The sequence below is a fragment of the Lissotriton vulgaris genome, chromosome 6, assembly GCF_964263255.1.
Source record: "Lissotriton vulgaris chromosome 6, aLisVul1.2, whole genome shotgun sequence".
NCBI lineage: Eukaryota > Metazoa > Chordata > Amphibia > Caudata > Salamandridae > Lissotriton > Lissotriton vulgaris.
This window is the reverse complement of record NC_141694.1, coordinates 1,793,225,966-1,793,245,763: the sequence shown is the minus strand read 5'-3', so window position 1 is coordinate 1,793,245,763 and position 19,798 is coordinate 1,793,225,966. Positions and strand designations below refer to the sequence as shown.

Sequence of the window (19,798 nt, the reverse complement as noted above, 5' to 3'; positions counted from 1 at the left end):
TCGTGCACCATAATGCAAAACAGATGGCCTGCTCCCTCACACAAGCGCGCGCGCTCTCGTGCACCACTCGCGGCTTGTTTCCTACAGGTGTTAATTATAAACATGTGTTTGATTAGCGCACGTTCGCTTTGTTGCCGCGCTCCCTCGCCCCCGCTCCTCTGTAGTGCGCGCGCACCACTGGTTTCGATTCCGTGCTTGTATTCTATGCCACCGGCAGAAGTATGAGCCAGTCCCAGATTCCACATCTGTGTAAAATTACATCATGAGTAATCTCAACTGCGGCGTTACCTTTTGACTCGCCCCTGATTGTTTTATTTTTCGGAAGTGTTGTTCTCGCTAGCCGTGTCCTCGTTTGTACCCCGGGCTCCAGTCCCTTGCTCAGTGTTTACAGTTGGAAGCAGCCGAGCCCGCCCGTGTGCGGTGGAAACACTGTACACGGTTATATTTGTATTTCCGTGTGGTCTCCAGTGCAAGTGCACACCAGCCTTTGTACCCTGCTTAGGGCCAGTCAATCGAAACATGCACGGGCTGTCTCCATTTGTGTCACGTAAATGGATGGACTTGCCTTTTACTGCAGCAGATACACCATTTTCTCAGTGCGCAGAATTCGTTTGTGATTGGGCACAGGTTTTTTATTTATTTATCTTGAGGAGGGCGCAACATTCTCTATACAGGCACGTGCACGTTTTGTTTTTAAATGCCCGCAGAAATGATCGTTGCCTCCTGTAACACGGTTACAAAAATCTTGTTTTACGGCAGTCGAGAGGAACTGCTTAGCAGACAAAACGTGTGAGAGTGGGCGCCCCTGAAGGCTAGGTCTGTGCCACACAAAGCTGAAGTAAACAGTTTGTGTGGAGTGTTTTCAGACTGCGCTCAGCCTCGTACAGCTGTAAATCAGGCTGGACAGGCAGCGCAGGGCTTTAGACCGCATACTTTCATAGGACAGGCTGCCCAGGCTGTGACTTTTGTGCTGGCGAGGCTACCCTACCTCCTGCCCTGTGTCGGGCATGTGCTCTGTCTCCTAAACCAGGCTGGGCAGTGGAGCTTTTAGCCCCCAAGTAGCTCGGTGTACCCCTGGCAAGAATAAAGTCATCCTAACCCTCAGAACCAGGAGTGCAATTCTGTGAAATGTTAGCATAACACCAATAAATGTCTGCTTTTCGCATTTGCGTTGTACTACAGCAGCACGACCAGCAGTTCAGGGCCTGGAGCACAACTTTTTTCAGAGGGGACAGGATAGAGTTAGCTTAAGGTAAATGAGAGACTCAAAACAGAGCTGTGGACTTGCTCGAGTGGTTTGATGTTTAAGAACTTATTTATTTTCCTTGTGTATACTCTGTAGCTTTCACGTTATTTTGAAAATGTAACTTGAATCATCGGCAGGGAGATTTCATGTGACAAGGAGCCTACTTGATTTGCACTGCAAATAAAACTACAGAAATAAAAGAAACTGTCATTTATAACTCCAATAGCTCTAATTTTACAAATGCGAGACCTATTGCATTGCAAATGCTTGTTAACAGTGGCTGCAGATTCGACAGACGGGTGCCTTCTTTAGGGTCGGCATCAAGAGGAGGTTTGTCCGGAATTGCTGACACTTCTTCCATGGTCTTGGTCTTGGGACTCCAGCGCTAGGTCAGTGCTGACCAGCAGTGTGAGACTTGTGGATGGACCTGTGACTGGGAGGCTGTCGATGACGACCAGCCGCTCTAAGAAAGAGCGCACCCTGAAGGAGATGCACACTCGTCCACCTGGGGGCTCGTCCGACATCCCCTCTCCAACATCAAACACCCTGCAGGGCGAGAGCACCATGGAGGAACCTGTGGCACGCTCCTTCCTAGAAACACTATTCACATCACTGAAAGATGACCTCCAGGCAATCAAAAGAAACTTCTCCCATGACATTAAAGAAGTTAGGTAGGACGTGAACTCCCTAGGGGACCGTCTTGCAGCCTTGGAAGATAAGGGAGAGGGCAGAGAGGAAGAACTGGGATCTCTCCAGCAGGAGGTCATCCACCTCCGCCAGCAGCACATAGACCTGCAGGCTTAAATGTAAGACCTTGAGAACAGGTGCCACCAGAATGACGTCTGCACATGAAGTATTGCTACAAAAGCAGAAGGACAGGACATATTTAGCTACGTCATGGACCTCTTCTGCCACATCCTAGAGGTTCCCCCAGAAACTGAAATTAAAATTGATAGAGCACACCGTGCCGGACTACCTCTCTCCCATTCAGCTTCCCCTGCCAACATCCTGCTATGTGTGCATGACTTCGAGCCAAGGAGGGGATCCTGCCCAACGCCTGGCAGAAACACCTTATTACTTGTAGAGACCAAACCCCAACACTCTACCAGGACCTAGCCACCACTACACACAGAAGAGGAGAGAGTTCCGACCTGTCACCTCGCACCTGCGGAACAAGGGGATACCTTACTGCTAGGGACATCCCTTTCGCATTATATTTGCTGGGATGCCATGCTTGTCCAGCTATGATCCTTAACAAAGGCCAGCCAGATGTTGGGGCTAGACCTGCCCTCCGAGGGGTAAAAGTCTGTCTCACCCGCCTCCCGGCCAAGGAAGCATCAACCAGGCTGAAAGAGACGTGAAGCACGAGGAGGGGTAGGGTGCCCAGACCCTGCAGATTTAGCCAATGGGCATGCGTGCAGCGCTGAAGGCAATCCCTGCAGTGTTGGCCAAGAAGGATGCCTCTTAAGAGACCCAGACTATCCAGCAGTTCTAAGTATAACAGACGGGGTGGTGGGTGGGATCTATGGGGATCATAGCGGACCCCTCATGGTCAACCCTGCAGACTTGCTAGTCCATTGGACTGAAAGTAAGACACTGTTCCAGTCTACTAGTTGTTCCCTTTTTCTATTTTCTTCTTCTTATGGTTGGGATTCACGCGCACTCAGACAGCCGACACAGCGACACGCATGTAGAATTCTCTTAAGATCCTTTAGTGCAATTAGTGGACTTCTCAGACCCACACGCTGCTACACCCCATAGTCTACACCAATCTGCTTGGTCCTGATGTCCGCTACCACAATTAAAGTCCTCACCCTTAATGTGAGAGGGCTTAATAATCCGGTAAAACGCAAGGCGGTATTATCAGTATTTGGAGAATTCGAGGCGGACATCTGTCTTCTTCAGGAGACTCACCTTCTTTCCAGGGATTGCCATCGCCTTAAGTCTTAAGGGGGGGGGGGGCATTCCCTGATAGTGGCTCTTATCTATGCTCCCAATGGTGGGCAGGAAGCATTCCTACACACAGCATTAGCAGAGGCAATGTCCAGTACTGAAAGTAGGGTGTTGCTAGGAGGGAATCTCAACCTAGTGTTCGATAAGGAGTTAGACAGATTGGCACAGAGGCTGTTGGAGGGAGGACGCAAATGGCCGGGAGACCTTGGACTTATGGAGGGCCTTTCACCCCAGAAACTTGAATACTTCTTCTTTTCTAATGCCCACCAGAAGTATGCTAGGTTAGATTACCTGTAGGGTATGAAAGACGTACATACACTCATCACAGAAAGTGAAATTCTCATTGTGGCGCTCTCAGATCATGCTGCAGTGGCACTGTCGCTGTCCCTCAATTCGTTGGAACATCCCACCCACCAGTGGAAATTATATGAAGCTATGCTGTAACGTCCTGAGGTGGTGACACAAATCCATCGAACCATTACCGAACACCTTGCACACAATTATATCCCTATCACGACACTGTCGGAGGCTCTCAAATCAGTAATAAGGGAGAAATTTACTGCAACATTGGCGTCTGACAACTTAGCCCAAAAAGAGAAACTGGAAACCCTCAGCAAACGTGTCAAAGAGCTTGAACAAATACACCAACTTAAAGCGGCCCGAGCATCTAGCGTCAACTGTACGTCGTTTGCTCTCATCTGCCAGGTATTGATTTAGATTGGGCAGAATACGCCATCCTCCACCTGCGTCATTCCTTTATGCTGGTAGTGACAAATGTGGCCGGCTCCTAGCGAACAAGCTGCGGGCTCAACGACAGGTGATGGTGTGTCTCCGATATGCACGCTGGAGGGGACACTGGTGACAGAGAATAAAGCCATAGTGGATACCTTCCGGCAGTTCTACACTCGCTTCTACTCAGGCCAGTGTCTAGACCACGGGGACAGTGCTAGGTATCTTCAATCTATCCACTCGACCCCCCTCCTACCGGAACAGGCAGAATCACTGGAAAGAGAGATACACATATAAGAAGTTATAACAGCTATCTCCTGTCTAAAACCAGCAAAGTCCCCGAGCCCTGACATATACTCGTCGGCCTTTTTTCTAAAACCTACACCATCCTAGGGCACGGCTATTCAACTCTTTTGCCGACCTGGTGGTGATCCCAGCCTCGATACTTACCGCCTCTGTCACAGTCATTCCTAGGCCGGGCAAAGATAAGTCGCAGTGTAGCTCATACCAGCCCATCTCACTTCTAAATGTAGACCAGAAACTGTTTACGGGCCTTCTCGCTAGTAGGCTTAACCCGTATATGCTTGCAATTATCGACCCAGACCAAGCAGGCTTCATCCCCCAGAGACAGATGAGCGATAACACAAAGCGCATACTACATATCCTAGAGAAAGCCTTTCACGCTCCAAGCAAACTCATTTTCCTAGCAATTGATGCCGGAATGCTTTAGACAGAGTACACTGGCTGTTTCTAGAACACGAGGGCACCTGCTGTTACATGTGTTGTTACTCAGTAGGTTTTCATTACAGCCTCCGAGCCCTCTTTTGTTACAGGGATTTCTCCTTCCTCCCTTTGCAGGCAGGACACGTTCTCCTGCAACTTTTTCTATTTTTATTTGACTAGCGTGGCTAGCCTCAGCATTAATAATGGCGGCATAGTTTCCTTTTTTGTTCCTTGCGATCGCCGAATGCGGCAGCATGCCTTTTTTTCCAGGTGCGGCAATTGTTTCACAAGTAAAGAAATAGAAACAAATTAGCATTTTTATTTCTATTTGCTTACTTTAGTTACAGTTGTGGCACCTGCGCTTTAGCTTTAAACATCTTAAGCTAAAGCGCGGGTGCTGAAATTGCTTCAAAAGTAAAGAAATAAAAAGAAAATCTATTATTTATGTGTTTAGAAAACCTGCAAGTGTTGTTTACGAACCACCTGCTGGTTTTTAAAACACATAAATTAGGCCAGCCAATAGCTCTAACTCTTGCAATTGCTAGGCCTATTGCATTGCAAATGCTTGTTTTTTCTGACACAATGTGATTTGCTGGACTCCCCGGTTGTTCAAACTTCGTTACCTCTGTTTCATGAGTGGCATCTGCAGTTATTAGGCCGTGTGATCGGCTCTTGTGAAATCTCGGCTCGTTTTGTATGGGCATGTCGCTCGATCTTTCAGAGGCATCATCCACCTCCTTTGGTAAGGAAAGCGCACACCCTCACCACAGAATCTGCAACAATGATCTGCTTCACTTACCCACTCTCTGAGCGGTGATAGCCGGTCATAGCCGCTCACCATGGCACTGGTCGGATTGGTGCTATAAATAATTTGTGCAGGCCAGGTGGATGTCTACATTTCTGATTGCCCTGCCGTAACGGCTGCTCCCCGTAATCCTGTCAGGCTAATGCAGCATTGCAATTGGGGGGGCTGGCAGTTAGACAGTGCAGAGCAGGACATGTGCACCTGCAAAAGGAATGGTCGAACAATGACTACATTAGTGGTGGGCCACAAGCATGCCAAAGGCAGAAATATGTCAGCAAAGGTAAAATTGTGGCCACTTGGTTTCAGTTCAGTGAACAAATAGTTTGCTTTTTTAATTTGCTCTTCACTTGACGTCATATGGCATCGCATCAGCAACAATTATCCAATGGTACTCAATTACGACGATGGTCTTTGTGACAGGCAAGCATGTTGACATCAGTAACCTGATGATGCATGTTTTTCATTCCCATACCAGGCAGCCACACCTAAGGACAAGTACATTTTGTTTTTTAATTACCCGGCCAAGTGCCCATTGGAGAAAAAAATCTATAGAGCCAGCTCTGTGCAGAGAACCGGAAATCAGCAGCACAAATTAAGCACTGCTCAGCTCACCCTAAGACTTGGGGAGGAAAAGTAGAGGAAAATATCTGATCATAATGCTTTTCCTTTCTCCTTATGGCACTGTTCTATCAGGAGAACTTTATCCAGGTTTTCTGGGCATCAAAAGGCTCAGGGAACTGTTGTCAGCTTGTCCTTCAATTCCTCTATTAAACTTCTTCTGAATAAGGTTATCTCAGTGTGATATGCAAGTGATCTGAGCAGCAAGCTCATGAAACTGAGTGCAACAGGGTAGTATATCTGAATTTCCCTGAAATATTTCACATAGGGCTTCCTCTGTGTAAGCGTCATGCTCGGGGTTCTCAAACATCTTCTTGTAGCGTGCCAAGAAATCGATCAATAGGGCATGAAAAAAGTACCGGGGAACTTATGCCAGAGTACCTTGCTGAATGTAATATACGCATATATCTTCATGCTAGTGATTGGATTTACTGCTGAAGTTGCATGCGCCACCTGGAGAGTCATTGCTGGGGAAAAGGTTTCTGAACTAGCCTGATGACTGGAAAAGATATTCGTAAGCTGAGGACTCTGTCGAAAGTTATATAACCACCAGAATTATTGTTATCAAAGTCACTTTCTTTCACTTTACCCTCTTTAGTAGGTGTACCCAACTGAAGTAAATGTGTGCATGTTCTCCAGAGCTTACCCCAGCCAGGTCATTGGGCAGGAGCTTAGACTGGATGAGCCTCATTTAAGATCTCCAATAACCGTGATCTGGCCAGCAACCATATTTACTGGTCTGTTGCTCGAAAACATGGGCAGTGGACCAAAAGAAATGAATACAGCACCCATAATGTCTATCACCTAAGTCATTTATGACCTAATCGAATATACCTGTGTGCAAATCTCCACACGCGCGCCCCTGCCCAGTGGTGCCTCCCTTCAACAGGGAGTATAAAACAACAATACACAATTGGAGCGGCACCACACATAGAATGAAAGGTTTAACTGATATCAACACAAAGCAATATAATATAATACATCCTTGTAAATAACAGTGTCTGTGAAATCCATAGGTATTCTTTCTTCCTTTATTAAATTGTGTTTAGTTCTTTAACCCCTTGCGTGCGGGGCGTATTTTCCACCTGTGCTGACTCCGCCTTGCGCGGGCGGAGTCATGACGGAACGGTTCCGTCATCAGCACAGCTCAACCGATGCTGATGACGGAACCGTTCTGTCATCCGCACGCAAGGGGTTAAAAGCCATCAGCCAACTCGTTTCGTCCACCTAAACATTGGACTTCTTCAGGGCTGTAAATTAAGATAAAATACATATATAGTATGACCCGAACTATACAGTGTTGACAATACATACATAAAATACACATATTTAACAATTACATACATATATACACATACATACATTAAAAAATCACTAACATTTACATACGATATCTACAACTATATACACTCAAGTTCCTTAATATTTCAAAGTCATTGTCGACATGTATGGACGAACCAAAAGACATCCCATGTCTGTAAATAAAAGATACGTATAATGATAAAAGAGCCTCCCAGGCTTGTGTGCCCAAAGACCTCATAGCTAAGCAACTTTAACCAAATTATATGTACAAAATCCAAAATTGTATGTGTACAGTCTAGAGCGTGAAGGTAAGTGCAATCCAGTATAAACCCAGCTGTGTCATGTGCATGTTACAAGTGCTTAATGGGCGAGGTGAAGAACGACGTAGTGCTTTCATGTGTGTAACCAAATTTAAAAAGTAGTATCAGTCGTATACTTTGCTGTGGCTAAGAGGAAAGCAAGAGAAAGGACCACCAATATCATCCATTCCAACACGGTAGGCGATAAGTATAGAGCGACGTACCAGCTCAAACCCTTATACCAATCTGGAATATATGCACCATAGTTGAAGGCGAAATTCCAAATCTGAAGCCGAAATATGACTGCTACAGAAAGAAGATAGTGATTCTATAATGTACAATCCACACACAACAGAATTGCGTTTGTGATAAATAATGCAAAAGGGGAAAGAGTGATTTATGAAGGGAGAGGTCGTCCTCAAATAAAATGGACCAAGATCCGGGGGTCTTGGAATAAAAGCAGGGGAATGTTATGTTTGCCATTTGAGGATTCAGCCTTACATGGGAACAATGAGAGGTGGGACCTACAATACAGGCTACTGATAAGTTTGTATCTATTGTATTTGAAGTGTACCCTGCATGTGAATGAACTGTATTGATGGACATGTAATGTAACAATGTATTATTGACAATAGTCTCTTGATTCCAATTTTCAAAAAAAAGAATAAAAAAAAAAAATATATATATATACATATATATATATATATATATATATATATATATATATATATATATATATATATATATATATATATATAATGCAAAAGGGAAAAAATAATTAAAGTGAGCATTCCCTACCTGCACAGTACTGTTCCAAATGGCAGTCCCACTCGTAATGTATGAATATAAATACATTTCCAGATAAGGATAAAGGACATATAGGCGTAGTTTTTCAGGTTGAAACAAATAGCATTGGTGTACTCAAAATGATAAAAGATGCACCACATAGTAGGGATTATCCACCAATACATAAGCACCTAGGAGAGATATTATGCCTCAGAAATCACGTTATAATTGACCCAGTGTATGCAACAACGGTCACATAGAGCCCCTTTAATGTGCCTAGAATATTGCCAATAATGGGATAGAAATAGTATTGCAAACCGAATGAGCAGTAGCCTTGGTACAACATTAATGCCATGATATGAGAGGAAAGAGACATATTGAAAAACAAATATGCAAGGAAACCCCTTCCACATGCCAGACAAATTTTGCATTAAACGTCTGGGACAGGAACCTCAGCACTCCACAAACGGGACAGACTCTAAGACATATTAAACATAACATGAGACCGCATGGGCACTCTAACCATATCGTTATGATAAGCAATTGAGAACAAAGAGCCGAGGTCTAGAAGTGAATCTCTGCGTTGCCCTTAAACTTAAAGGCGCACTGCAATAGTGCCCAAAATGTATCTCAGAGCGAAATGAATGTAAATCAAAGAATGCCGCGTTGCGGCCCTTTTTTTGTATAAAATAGCCAAAAACAGCCGCGTTACAACTCTAAATTGTTCTAAATAGCCAAACTAAAAAGATGCAGACAGCTATACCGGCATGGTAAACCTACTTCAAATTTCAGGCTCGTCCTGTTGCAATAAGAACTCACCGGTGACACATGGAGAACCGAGCCTCCAATCATTGCGTCTATTTATGTGATCATCAACATCAAAGATGATCACATGATTCAGTCACATGATCTATTTAATGCCAGGCAGTGCTGAAGGGAGAAAACATGGGTGCCATCTTGTAGTGACTCAATTAAACAAAACATGTGTATTCATTGGGTCTCTTGCTAGTCATATCTTGTTTCTTCACCAAGGTGCTCTCCCTTGTAACGTTCCGGATTCTCTGTTCTTCCTTAATCAAAATATCGTTGTTGTAACCCCTGTTTCTGAATCTGGTTTTTGCAACCGTGATGTTATCTCTAAACGCAATTTTGGGGCTACAATTACGTCTCACCCGAACCATCTCACTGAACGGTATATTCCTGATAACCGACATAGGGTGAGCACTAGTAACATGCAAGGTACTATTGCACGACGTTGTTCTCAATGTGAAATAGGAGATCAAGTGATTCTATTTCCATATACCTATGTTTGATGGTGAGATGCACATTATAGGGATTGTTGTTTAGAAAAGAATGATAATCTTTCAATTGGCTCAGTGTTAGTTTCCATAGCAGGATGACATCATCTATATACCTCCCCCAGTAGACAATGAAGTCCATCCAGGGGTAGGCATATCTGCCCCAGGCGTGCTCCCTCTTCCACCAGCCCATGAAGAGGCCGGCGTAAGAGGGAGCAAACCTAGAGCACTTGGCGGTGCCCTGGATCTGATACCAGTTTCCGTCATGCAAAAAGAAGTTCTTTGATAAAATTATATCAATCATTTCATTGAGGATCCCATTGTGCTCCATATGATCTGCCGTACGTGTATGCAAGAAGGACTATCATGCCAAATTGTTTTTGTATACAGGTGTACAGGCCAGTCATGTCCATTGTGACAAACATCAAATTGTCTGACCATGCCATCCCTTCAAATGTTCGAAGTATCTCCCTGCTATCCTGTATGTACAGTGGAAGGTTCACCACAAATGGTTGTAGAAATCTATCAACGTATTGGAATAGTGTTTCAGTTGGTGAATCGATACCAGATATAAAGGGGCGACCTGGAGGAAACACGCCCTCCTTGTTGATCTTGGGGAGAATAGATTTTCATGGAAAACGTGGATCGCTAACAGTCAAATATGCACATTCTTCATCTGATATAAGTCCATGCTCTTGCCAATCTAAAAGTCTGCTGTTAATGTGCGTGACAAGAGGGGCAATGGAGTTATGAGCAACCCGCTAGTAACATTGGGTATCCGCAAGTTGTCTATTATTCTCATTCAGATAGTTGCTGGCGTTCATATTTACTGGTCTATTCGGGGATACGAGATAACTCAGCAAATTTGAGGACTTACTGGGGGAGTTGGGACTGGAAATAATGTTTTCCATGGTGAGTTCAACTTTTGAAAGGTACTGTCCGGTTCTCATTTGTAATTTTTGTTAACTCCAACCTAATGAAGTTAACAGTAACCTCAGTATTGATAGCCTCTGAGCAGAGTTGCCTGGGATAGATTATAACAGGGAGTGAAGGAATCAGGAAGGAAAGCAAGGAAAAACATGGGAGTGTATTATAATGGTACACTGGGAACTGATTTTTAGTTTGGGTGAATTAAGAGTGCCCATTCATGGCAAATGCTTTTGCATACCCAAGTCCAATTTAGGTTCATTGATGGCTTGTGTTAATCCTCATTCTGTGTTTACAAAAGTTGAATTTACACCTATCATGCGATTTTGCTCAGATAAAATATATCAGCCTGTGTCCATGTTATTCCTTAATGTTGGAAGTGGATGCTGCAGTGTGGGAATGCCATGGAAACTTGATGAACAGCCACAGACCTTCCAAGCTGTAGATATCCACAAACGGCCTGTTTCACAAATGTAAACGTACACTTGTGTGTAGGTTTAAAAATGTTTGCAATTCACAAAGCAATGTTACGCGTAGTATCTTTACGACTGAGGAGTCTCCGCACTTGTGGCCGAGGCTCCGCACATAAAAAGATACAGTCGTAATGATACTACTCGGAAAATTCCTCTGTGAATTGCAAACAATCATAAATGTTTTCAAAAGTGTACGTTTACCTTTGTGAATCAGTCCAACTTTTTCTAACTTGGAGTGATACCCTGGATGCAGTTGGAGAGTTACACATGTTAAGATCAGTAGCGAATCTGTTTAAGAGTTGGGAAAGGGAAGAAACAACCCTAATGTTGGTGGGTGTAGGACAAGGTGTTACTCCACTGGGAAAAATATTTTCCTTATGGAGACAAAGAAAAAAACAGAAAGTCCAATGCAAATTTACAAATGTATTATGGCTCTTAGAGCTTATTTTTGCCTAATAAATCCCCTTTATAAGAACAGTAATGCTAACAATAGTAGTAATGTTTACAATTGTGACTACTTGTTGACAGCTGGGACTGTCTCTGCTTTCAGGGGCACTTCTATAAATATACTCCAATTGTCGGAGCAAATCTACTCTATTAAGTATACAATTGTATTTGTGAATCTGTATAGCTTTAATACTCTGGAAGGTTCCTAGTTGGAACTAAAGTTGTTTTAACATTTTGACCAAATTGTCCCAGGCAGACAAGTACTTGCATATCAGATTCAGAGCTTACAATCTTTTAAAGATTCAGATTCAGAGCTTACAATTTTTAACAGAAGGTGTGTCAATCTTGTTGCATTTGTTATTGTAGATTTGTAGGGACAAGTACGATAAACGTGATGAGTGCATTCGCAAGACGAAGAAAATAGGTACAACTGAAGCACTAACATGTTTCTTTTATTTTTGTTTCTTAGCTCAGGCCAAGATCATTTTGGTAGTGATGAACCATGTTCCTAATGAAAGTATGACTGTCTATCTCGACAGTAGAAGTAAAGTCAACCGTCAATCTGTCATTCACTCAGTGGACTGTCGCTTTTCAGAGCGGTCCGGCCTTTATACTTCACAGATGAACAACGATGCTGTCATATCCGTGGCCCGTAAAATACAGGAGGAAGTTAAAGCCAAAAGTTGATCGACTACTGATATCTCACCTTTACTCTTTCCCACCGTACTTTTCTATATATACCAAATGATTTGTCCGATTAGAAAATCTCGATAAGAGCTAATTCAACAACCTAGATCTGTGAAAGCAATGAATGTGTTGCATTGGCTTTAATATGACTGTTATGCACCTGCTTTCTTCTCGGAATATATGCTGGGAGTTAATGTAGGTGCCACAAAAGAGAAGGCAATGTATTTATAAAAAGAGTTTTTTTTTATATTTAAAAAACATACAACTCTTAACTCCCATATGACTTATCTGTGAGCTCTATAGGACTAGATCAAATTGTGTACCACTACTACTCTAAGAAAAGGTCCATGATTTAGTTTTCGGAAAATTTATAAAACTCACTTGTTCAACTCATGTCCCTGTAATAAAGATATCATTTTTCTTTTGCGCTGTGACAAATAATTTATATTCGCCCACTTTAGAAGCGTTGACAATGTTACTCCTTGTTGCCGATGTGAAATTAATTTAATAAAGTTATTTTTCGCATGTTATCCCTGATAATGGCATCATCCAGTCTTACATCTTAAACAGTGAATGTGAATTCTTGTCCTTATAGGATTGACGGGAAGTAAAAAGCTAAGAAAGGACTATTCAAAGAAGAGCAGAATATGTTGCTTTGGTATCCTGGTCAGTGTTTAGGAGGTTTTTCAGAATAAGGACTATTCTTTCGAAAAGGATATGGGAATTAAGAAAGTTTTTGTAAGCATCTTAATTTAGGGAGCCATTTAGAGTTTGATGGAAAGGGTGCGCTGTTATAAATGTACAAGGCTCCCACCTCACCAAACCTGTGCTCCCCGCAAAGTATTTAAAGTCAGGAAAAGCACTGCGTTTGCACCAGCAGTGTCTCTGCCAATGTAGACCTCTGGCCTTGCGCCTGCCAACCACTAGGCAGCCTGGTCACTGTAACAGCTGCCCCAGTCTATTAAGGCAGGGTTACTGTCACTAGATTACCCTCCCTCACAGTGCCGAACAAGTCATGGTGATCCGGGGCAGGAAATCAAACAATGACTCTGGCAAGCAGGGAGAAAACTACAAGTGTGTTAGGACCATTGTGTTTTTTTGTTTTGAAGAAGCCAGCTTCCACTTTTTAAGATTGTATCCTTAGTGCAGTGACTGGCCCTGTAGTGTGCGGAAAGTTATTTTACAGGTCTTTTTTTATCTTTGGTTAGATTACCCTTTTTATTTTTCCACATTGCCAGCATATCCCAGGCCCATTGTGCTCTGTGCTTTACTTGTTTTGTTGCTTCACAGCAGAATACTAGATTAACAGGCACACAGTATCCCCAGAGTATACCTTTCACCCATTGTCAGGAGGAAACCTCATGTTGACCAGTCTGTAGACCTCCAGTGAAGTTTAGTAGCAGTGATTGATAAGCTGGGAGGGGAGCCTATTGGATATCTCTATGCTCATCTGTCCAGTCACCTGTGACTGGGGCTGTGCGTTATAGGTTACAGCCAATGTTTGTGCAGATTGAATGGAGTCCTTGGAAGAATACATGGTCTGTGAGACAAGATAATGGTTCTCCAATGTTCCTGCCATATAGATAGCTTGTGATCTGTACATCGTACATCCCATTGTTGTGTTCGTCTCAGTCTGCTTGTCTTAAGTCACCAACCATCTAAATGTGTGCAACAACTGCTATGAGCGTCATCCAATAATGTGGTACTTGTTTTTGGGAATATCTGGATTGGCATATCATGCAACACATATTTCACATTTGCTGTGAACACAAATAGCCTGTGAAATGAAAGCACATACTGTCAGCTCACCAGCTCATCACAAGGAATGATTAAGTCTTAGCTCCTTGGTAGTGGCTCAAGTTTAAGATGAACATTGGCCCATGAGATTAGGTTTTTGAAATTGTGACTCCAGCAAAGACTGTGCAAACACTTCTGCAAGATGAGTTTCCAGGACAGGAAATCTGTTTATTTTCTCCTGAAGGCTAGAGTTAACCCCTTCCATGCGGCCGCGATTCCCCTGGTGTGCTGTAAACAACACGAACAGGGGCGGGCCGTGACGAACCCCAGCCGTCATCAGCACACGAGCACCGTAGTGCATGATGGCTGGGGTTCGTCATCAGCATGGAAGGGGTTAAAGCAGAAGGACTTTTATGAACCTTCTGAAGTTGCTGAGTTTGCTGTAACTGAACTGCCTCGGACTCAAAGGCAAAAACCAAGGCCTTGCTGAGAATTTAACCTGCGTGGAGGACGCACATGACGAAGAGCTCAGGGATCAAAAATAAACATGAAGGATCATCTTCCGGCAACCAAGACATAGACCAAACTACCTTCTTCTCTCAAATCATTGTGTATCCATAACCAAGAAAGGACCTACTAACAACTTGAACCATCTCATTTGAAGTCCTGCATTATCTCCTTTGCACCTTGACACCCTATTATGGGACAATGACCGGTCTTGCTGGTTTCCTGAACCTGTCTGATACTTACTCTTCATTGAAACCCAAGTATACATTGATTTTATGTCATGGAATGGATCTGGTTTATAATTTTTGCTGTACCCCCTTGGATTGCCTTGGGGAACCCGTTCTCTCTGTGGTCAACCATATAACTCATGGAATTAAATTGAGTTTTACAGAAAGATGAAAGGACATTAAGTGGTACAAAAATGGAAGGATATCATATCAAGCAGACAGTCCTGGAGAACAGGAGTTCTGGCTTTCTGTTGTAAGGAGTGCGCGTATTGTGGGAGAAGGTCAGACGGGGAAACCTCAATGATGGTGAAGAGTCCCAAGGTTGCAGGTTGATGGGACATGGTTTCTCCACTGAAGTTTTCTTCTTACCGTTTAATCATGCGGTTCAGGTTTGCAGGGTGTTAAAACTAAACAGCAATCGTATTCCATGATAACTGTGTCAAGATGTGTAAAAGATGGAGACACAGGAAAACAAATATGAACAGTATTGGAGTAGGATAATAAAGTCAGGGTCTGGGTTAATATGCATAATACATCAAATGCAGATTGAGAGAAGTTAGAGGCAAAGGAAGTTTATGCTTGAAAATCTGCATATATCACAAGCTGATTGGGGGGCTGAGGCTGAAAACAGAATAAAACGTGGTGTCTCAAGGTAACAGAAGTACTTTTAACTTCCTGTCCAAATGTTTCTTGAACGTTATAATCTGAAAGATTTATTTAGACTTGGAAAAGCACTGCCTCCTTCCAGGCCTAATCCTCACCACCACTCTTCCATTTTTCTACAGGACCACCATCATCATTACCCTTAATTTACAGGCTTTAGTGGAGAATGGAAGGGAGGTGGTAGACATCAGAATAAGTTTGCAAACACTGTCATGCTAAAGCCCCGCCTGGGGGCCTGAACCTGATTTTTCATTCAAAGTTTCAAACGTATCACATTCACACGTTCAAATAGGGGAGGATTATTATACACTTTATAATCAATCGGGGGGAAAAAGACGACATGGAGAAAATTAAGGTAAACAAAACAAAGAACAAAAATCCAACCGAGGTCTACAAAGCTATTTCAAGAACAAAGCCACGATCTATTTTACCATAGAACATTCTTATATCTTTGAGAGTTTAAAAAAAATCATTAGAATTTGAGTATTAGAAGGTAATGTACAAGAAGGAGCTCCGGGTTCAGCTGCTTCGATGCACAGATGCTCACGCAGACCAGTTGGAACAGGGCCTACGCGTTTCGAATGCCTCTTCAATCATTGGGGATTCTCTTCAGGGCCTTATGGAATCACTGTGACAAATAAAACAAAAAAGAAGAAAAAACAGACTAAGTGACGCATATTTATACAGTTTATATTTGGACAGTATAGGGTGACATCATGAGCACTGCCAAGCGATATAAACACAGATCCGTACGAAGGTTAATCCAATCTTGGGGGTCCTAGACAGGTGCTTGGAGGGATGTCCTTGAATGGCTGGGTTTTTTTCTGTAGAATATAAGGTTTACAGTAAGGGAATCTCACCAATGAAAAGTGGGTTGATAGAGCCACGAGTTTAACCAAACAGGACTCTGCATGTATCTTACTACTCACCTCTATAGAATCAACAGGGTGTGCCTTTAGATGTCGAAAAAAGTCCCACAGTGGTGACGAAATTCTTGTGCACTATAATGCAAGGGGCTGCCTAAAGGTAAACGAAGACTTTATTAAAGACCTTTTACCAGAGGGAGGTAGCTGGGTTGGAGTCGTGGAGACTATTAAATGTCTTACCCCTGATACTGCTGAGTGTCTTCTCACAGCTGGTGAGAGGTCGAATGGCGAGAATAATCAAAAATGAGAAATCTAAAATGTAAAGCAAAGCGGACCGATTATTTTTGCACGTGGAATGAGCTCTATAACGTGTCATCTACGCAAAATGTATCACAAGTATTAGCAGTCTACGGGGAAAGTCGGAGACCCAGAGAGGGTAGACTCATTCAGATTGCTCGATGGAGACGCGGTACACACTGCAAAATGCATGCATTAAAGAAGTTGTTAGATGTAGCCTTTTACTATTTACGGCGGTTCTTTATAACAGCAGAAGTCAGCATGTGAAAGAAGTCTTACCAAGACTAAGTCAAGAGCGTACTTTGACGTACGGGGCGTGCTTCACAAACGTTCTGGCAGAAGCACTAAAAGAACACGACAACAAGAAACTGTCAGAAAAGTAATCCAACATACACATGAATGAGAATGAGAACATAAATGACCTGCTCTTACCCACTTCGTTCAGTATTAGAATTGGCCCGTACTCGTATTGAAAAAAGAGCGCATCAATAGCCGCTCATCAAGGGCAATCTACGACGGAAGGGGGAACCCGTTACTATCAAAAAGAGGTGACGATAAAATCTACAGATTAACAGCAGGGTAACACTTACTCGTCTCCCAAGCAGCCGCACGGACAATTGGCGTTCGCCTCAGCACTTCTCTCTCGCACATGCGTGAAGAAGCATGGTTGGAGGAAGTGTTCTATTTAAAGGAAAAGTTACATCAGGACCACCCTTCGGGGGCGTGGAAGGTTTTGCTTCCAGATTAGGCACTTCATTTGGATGAAAAGCAGTGGAGGGTGCAAGAATAAGGATGACCTTTTCTAAAAACATTTCTTTATATAGAAATGGATCGGGGGTAGTGGCGTTCATGGTGTCATATGGAGGACAGCAACTCCTTACAGTTTATAGATTTCACTAAGCTCAATAAGACCTGATGTTGCTGTGTCGAATTTAACTATAAGGAGAGCTTCTCTCTTAGATAATTTGAGATCCCAGTCCCCACCACGGGGGTCTTTTTCAACCTTGGATATCACAGTCCATCTCAAATCGCTGATTTGGTGGTGCATCCGTGTCCAATGGCTGACCAAGGGCGCATTTTCCACTTTTCTTTTTAATCTTGATTTGTGTTGGGAGATACGTTGACGAACTTCCTGGTTTGTTTTGCCGATGTATAGGCTTCCGCACGGGCATTTTATCCCATACACAACAAATTTAGATTTACAGTTGCTAAAAGTTTCATGCTTCCATGAAATCCCATTGTGTTGAAATACAGACCCTTCTACTGTAGTTTCACAACATAGGCATGTGCCACATTTGTGGTGCCCTGTTATTGGGGGCATACCCATCATTTGGCGCAGAGTTTGTTGCGTTTCCGCTGGCATCGCCGCTCGTACTACGTGATTAGCCACACTACTCTCTTTTTTAAAAGCGAATATAGGGAGTTCTTTTAGACTAGCATCAAGGTTTTTCACCAAGTGCAAATTTTGTCTGATAACACGTTTAAGTTGGTTTGGGCAAAAGGTGGTAACGCACACTTGGCGTTTCAAATCAGATTTCTTTTTACGCTCGAGGAGTGTCTCACGGGGCGTCCATCTGGCTCTCTTCATGCAATTTTTTACGAGCTTCTTGGGGTACCCCCCTGTCACACAGTTTAGATACCAAGTTCTCTGCGTGATGGTGGAAGTCTTCATTATACGTGCAATTTCTGCGGACACGCAGAAACTGACCGTAAGGAAGATTTTCCTTCAGACTTCTTGGATGATTACTGTCAAACAGTAAAGCTTTATTACGATCTGTGGATTTGATAAACAAAGTTGTCGCAAGTCTACCTGCTTTGGGGAATACTTGTACATCAAGGAATGGGATCTTGGTAGTTGATTGAGCAAGACTAAACTTGATGTCTGGTGTTCTGGAATTTAACCATTGGTGGACAAGTTGTCACTGCCTCCTGTCCACACCATGAAGACATCATCGATAAAGCGTAGCCATGTCCCAATATGGTGACCAAATGGATTGTTATTGTGTACATAGGTGTTTTCGTACAGTGACATGAATAACACTGCTAATTCTAGTGCAAAAGGGCAGCCCATTGCCACCCCCTTGACTTGATAGTAGAACTCCCTATTAAAACAAAAATAGTTTTTCCTCAGTGCGAAGGATGCTAGACCTACTAGAAATTTTGTGGGTACTCGCACAGGTCTGGTTCTGGAATCTAAAAAGAATGTAAGCACTGCCACTGCTTCATCCTAAGGAATCTGAGTGTATAACGACGTCACGTCGAGGGTGACCAACATGTCCATCCCCTCGCAAAAATTCACTGTCTCCAGTTTATTAATAAAGTCCGTGGTGTCCTGTAAGTACGACACTACCTGACTCATAAATTCTTTCAGGAAGCAATCTAAGTACTTGGCAATCGGCTCAAGCAGTGAACCACATCCTGCCACGATGGGTCTGCCCGGCGGATTGTCTTGGCTTTTATGGATCTTCGGTAGTACGTAGAACATGGGTACTTTGGGGTGTTTAATTTGTAGGTATTCAAACTCTTTTGGTCCCAAGTATCCTTGATCGAATCCTTCTTGGATAATGGCAAACAATTAATTTTGCAGATCTTTTGTGGGGTCTTTCCCTATCTTTCGATAACAACTGGAATCCTCCAATTGCCTCATGATTTCAGCAAGGTCATGGGCCGCCTGCAAGTGCTTCAGAATGCCGCAGCGCGGCTTGTACTCGGGCTCCCTAGGAGGTCACCCTCCAAACCAGCTCTGCAAGCCCTCCACTGGCTCCCAGTGGAGAAGAGGGTAGAGTTCAAAGCCCTCTCCACATGCCACCGCATTTTGAGCGGTAAAGCCCCTGCTCCGCTCCTGAGTCTGGTGACCCAATATGAGCCCACACGTAGCCTACGGTCCTCACGGACTGGACTGCTAAAGATCCCCAGAGTCAGACACCTCGCTCCCAGATGCTGGAATGCTCTACCGCTAGAACTGCGACTTGAACCATCTGAAGTCCTATTCAGGAAAAAGCTTAAAACCCACCTTTATAGCAGGTAGCCTTCTGTGGGAGGGGGGGACAGCCACTTCACTTACTACAGCGCGGGGCCACGCCAGTGGCGTAACCAGGCGCTTTACAAATGCCCAAAATAGAAATAGAAATAGTATAGTCGTTGGCATCCCACACGACTATAGCCACGCCTTTGTCGACCTGCTTAATTATGACTGACGGATCATTTC

At 43.5% G+C, this 19,798-nt stretch overlaps 1 protein-coding gene across 2 annotated transcripts in view; it reads left to right on the top strand.

The window, feature by feature from the left end:
- Window positions 1-12,719, top strand: part of LOC147709500 (uncharacterized) — a 212,623-nt gene extending 199,904 nt beyond the window's left edge. For both annotated transcript variants that reach the window (XM_086928057.1, XM_086928058.1), the window contains exon 6: window positions 12,076-12,719. In XM_086928057.1, the coding sequence (XP_086784183.1) occupies window positions 12,076-12,293 (218 nt within the window). In that variant the 3' untranslated portion in view covers window positions 12,294-12,719. The remainder of the gene's footprint in view (window positions 1-12,075) is intronic.
- The last annotated feature ends 7,079 nt before the right edge of the window (window positions 12,720-19,798 follow it).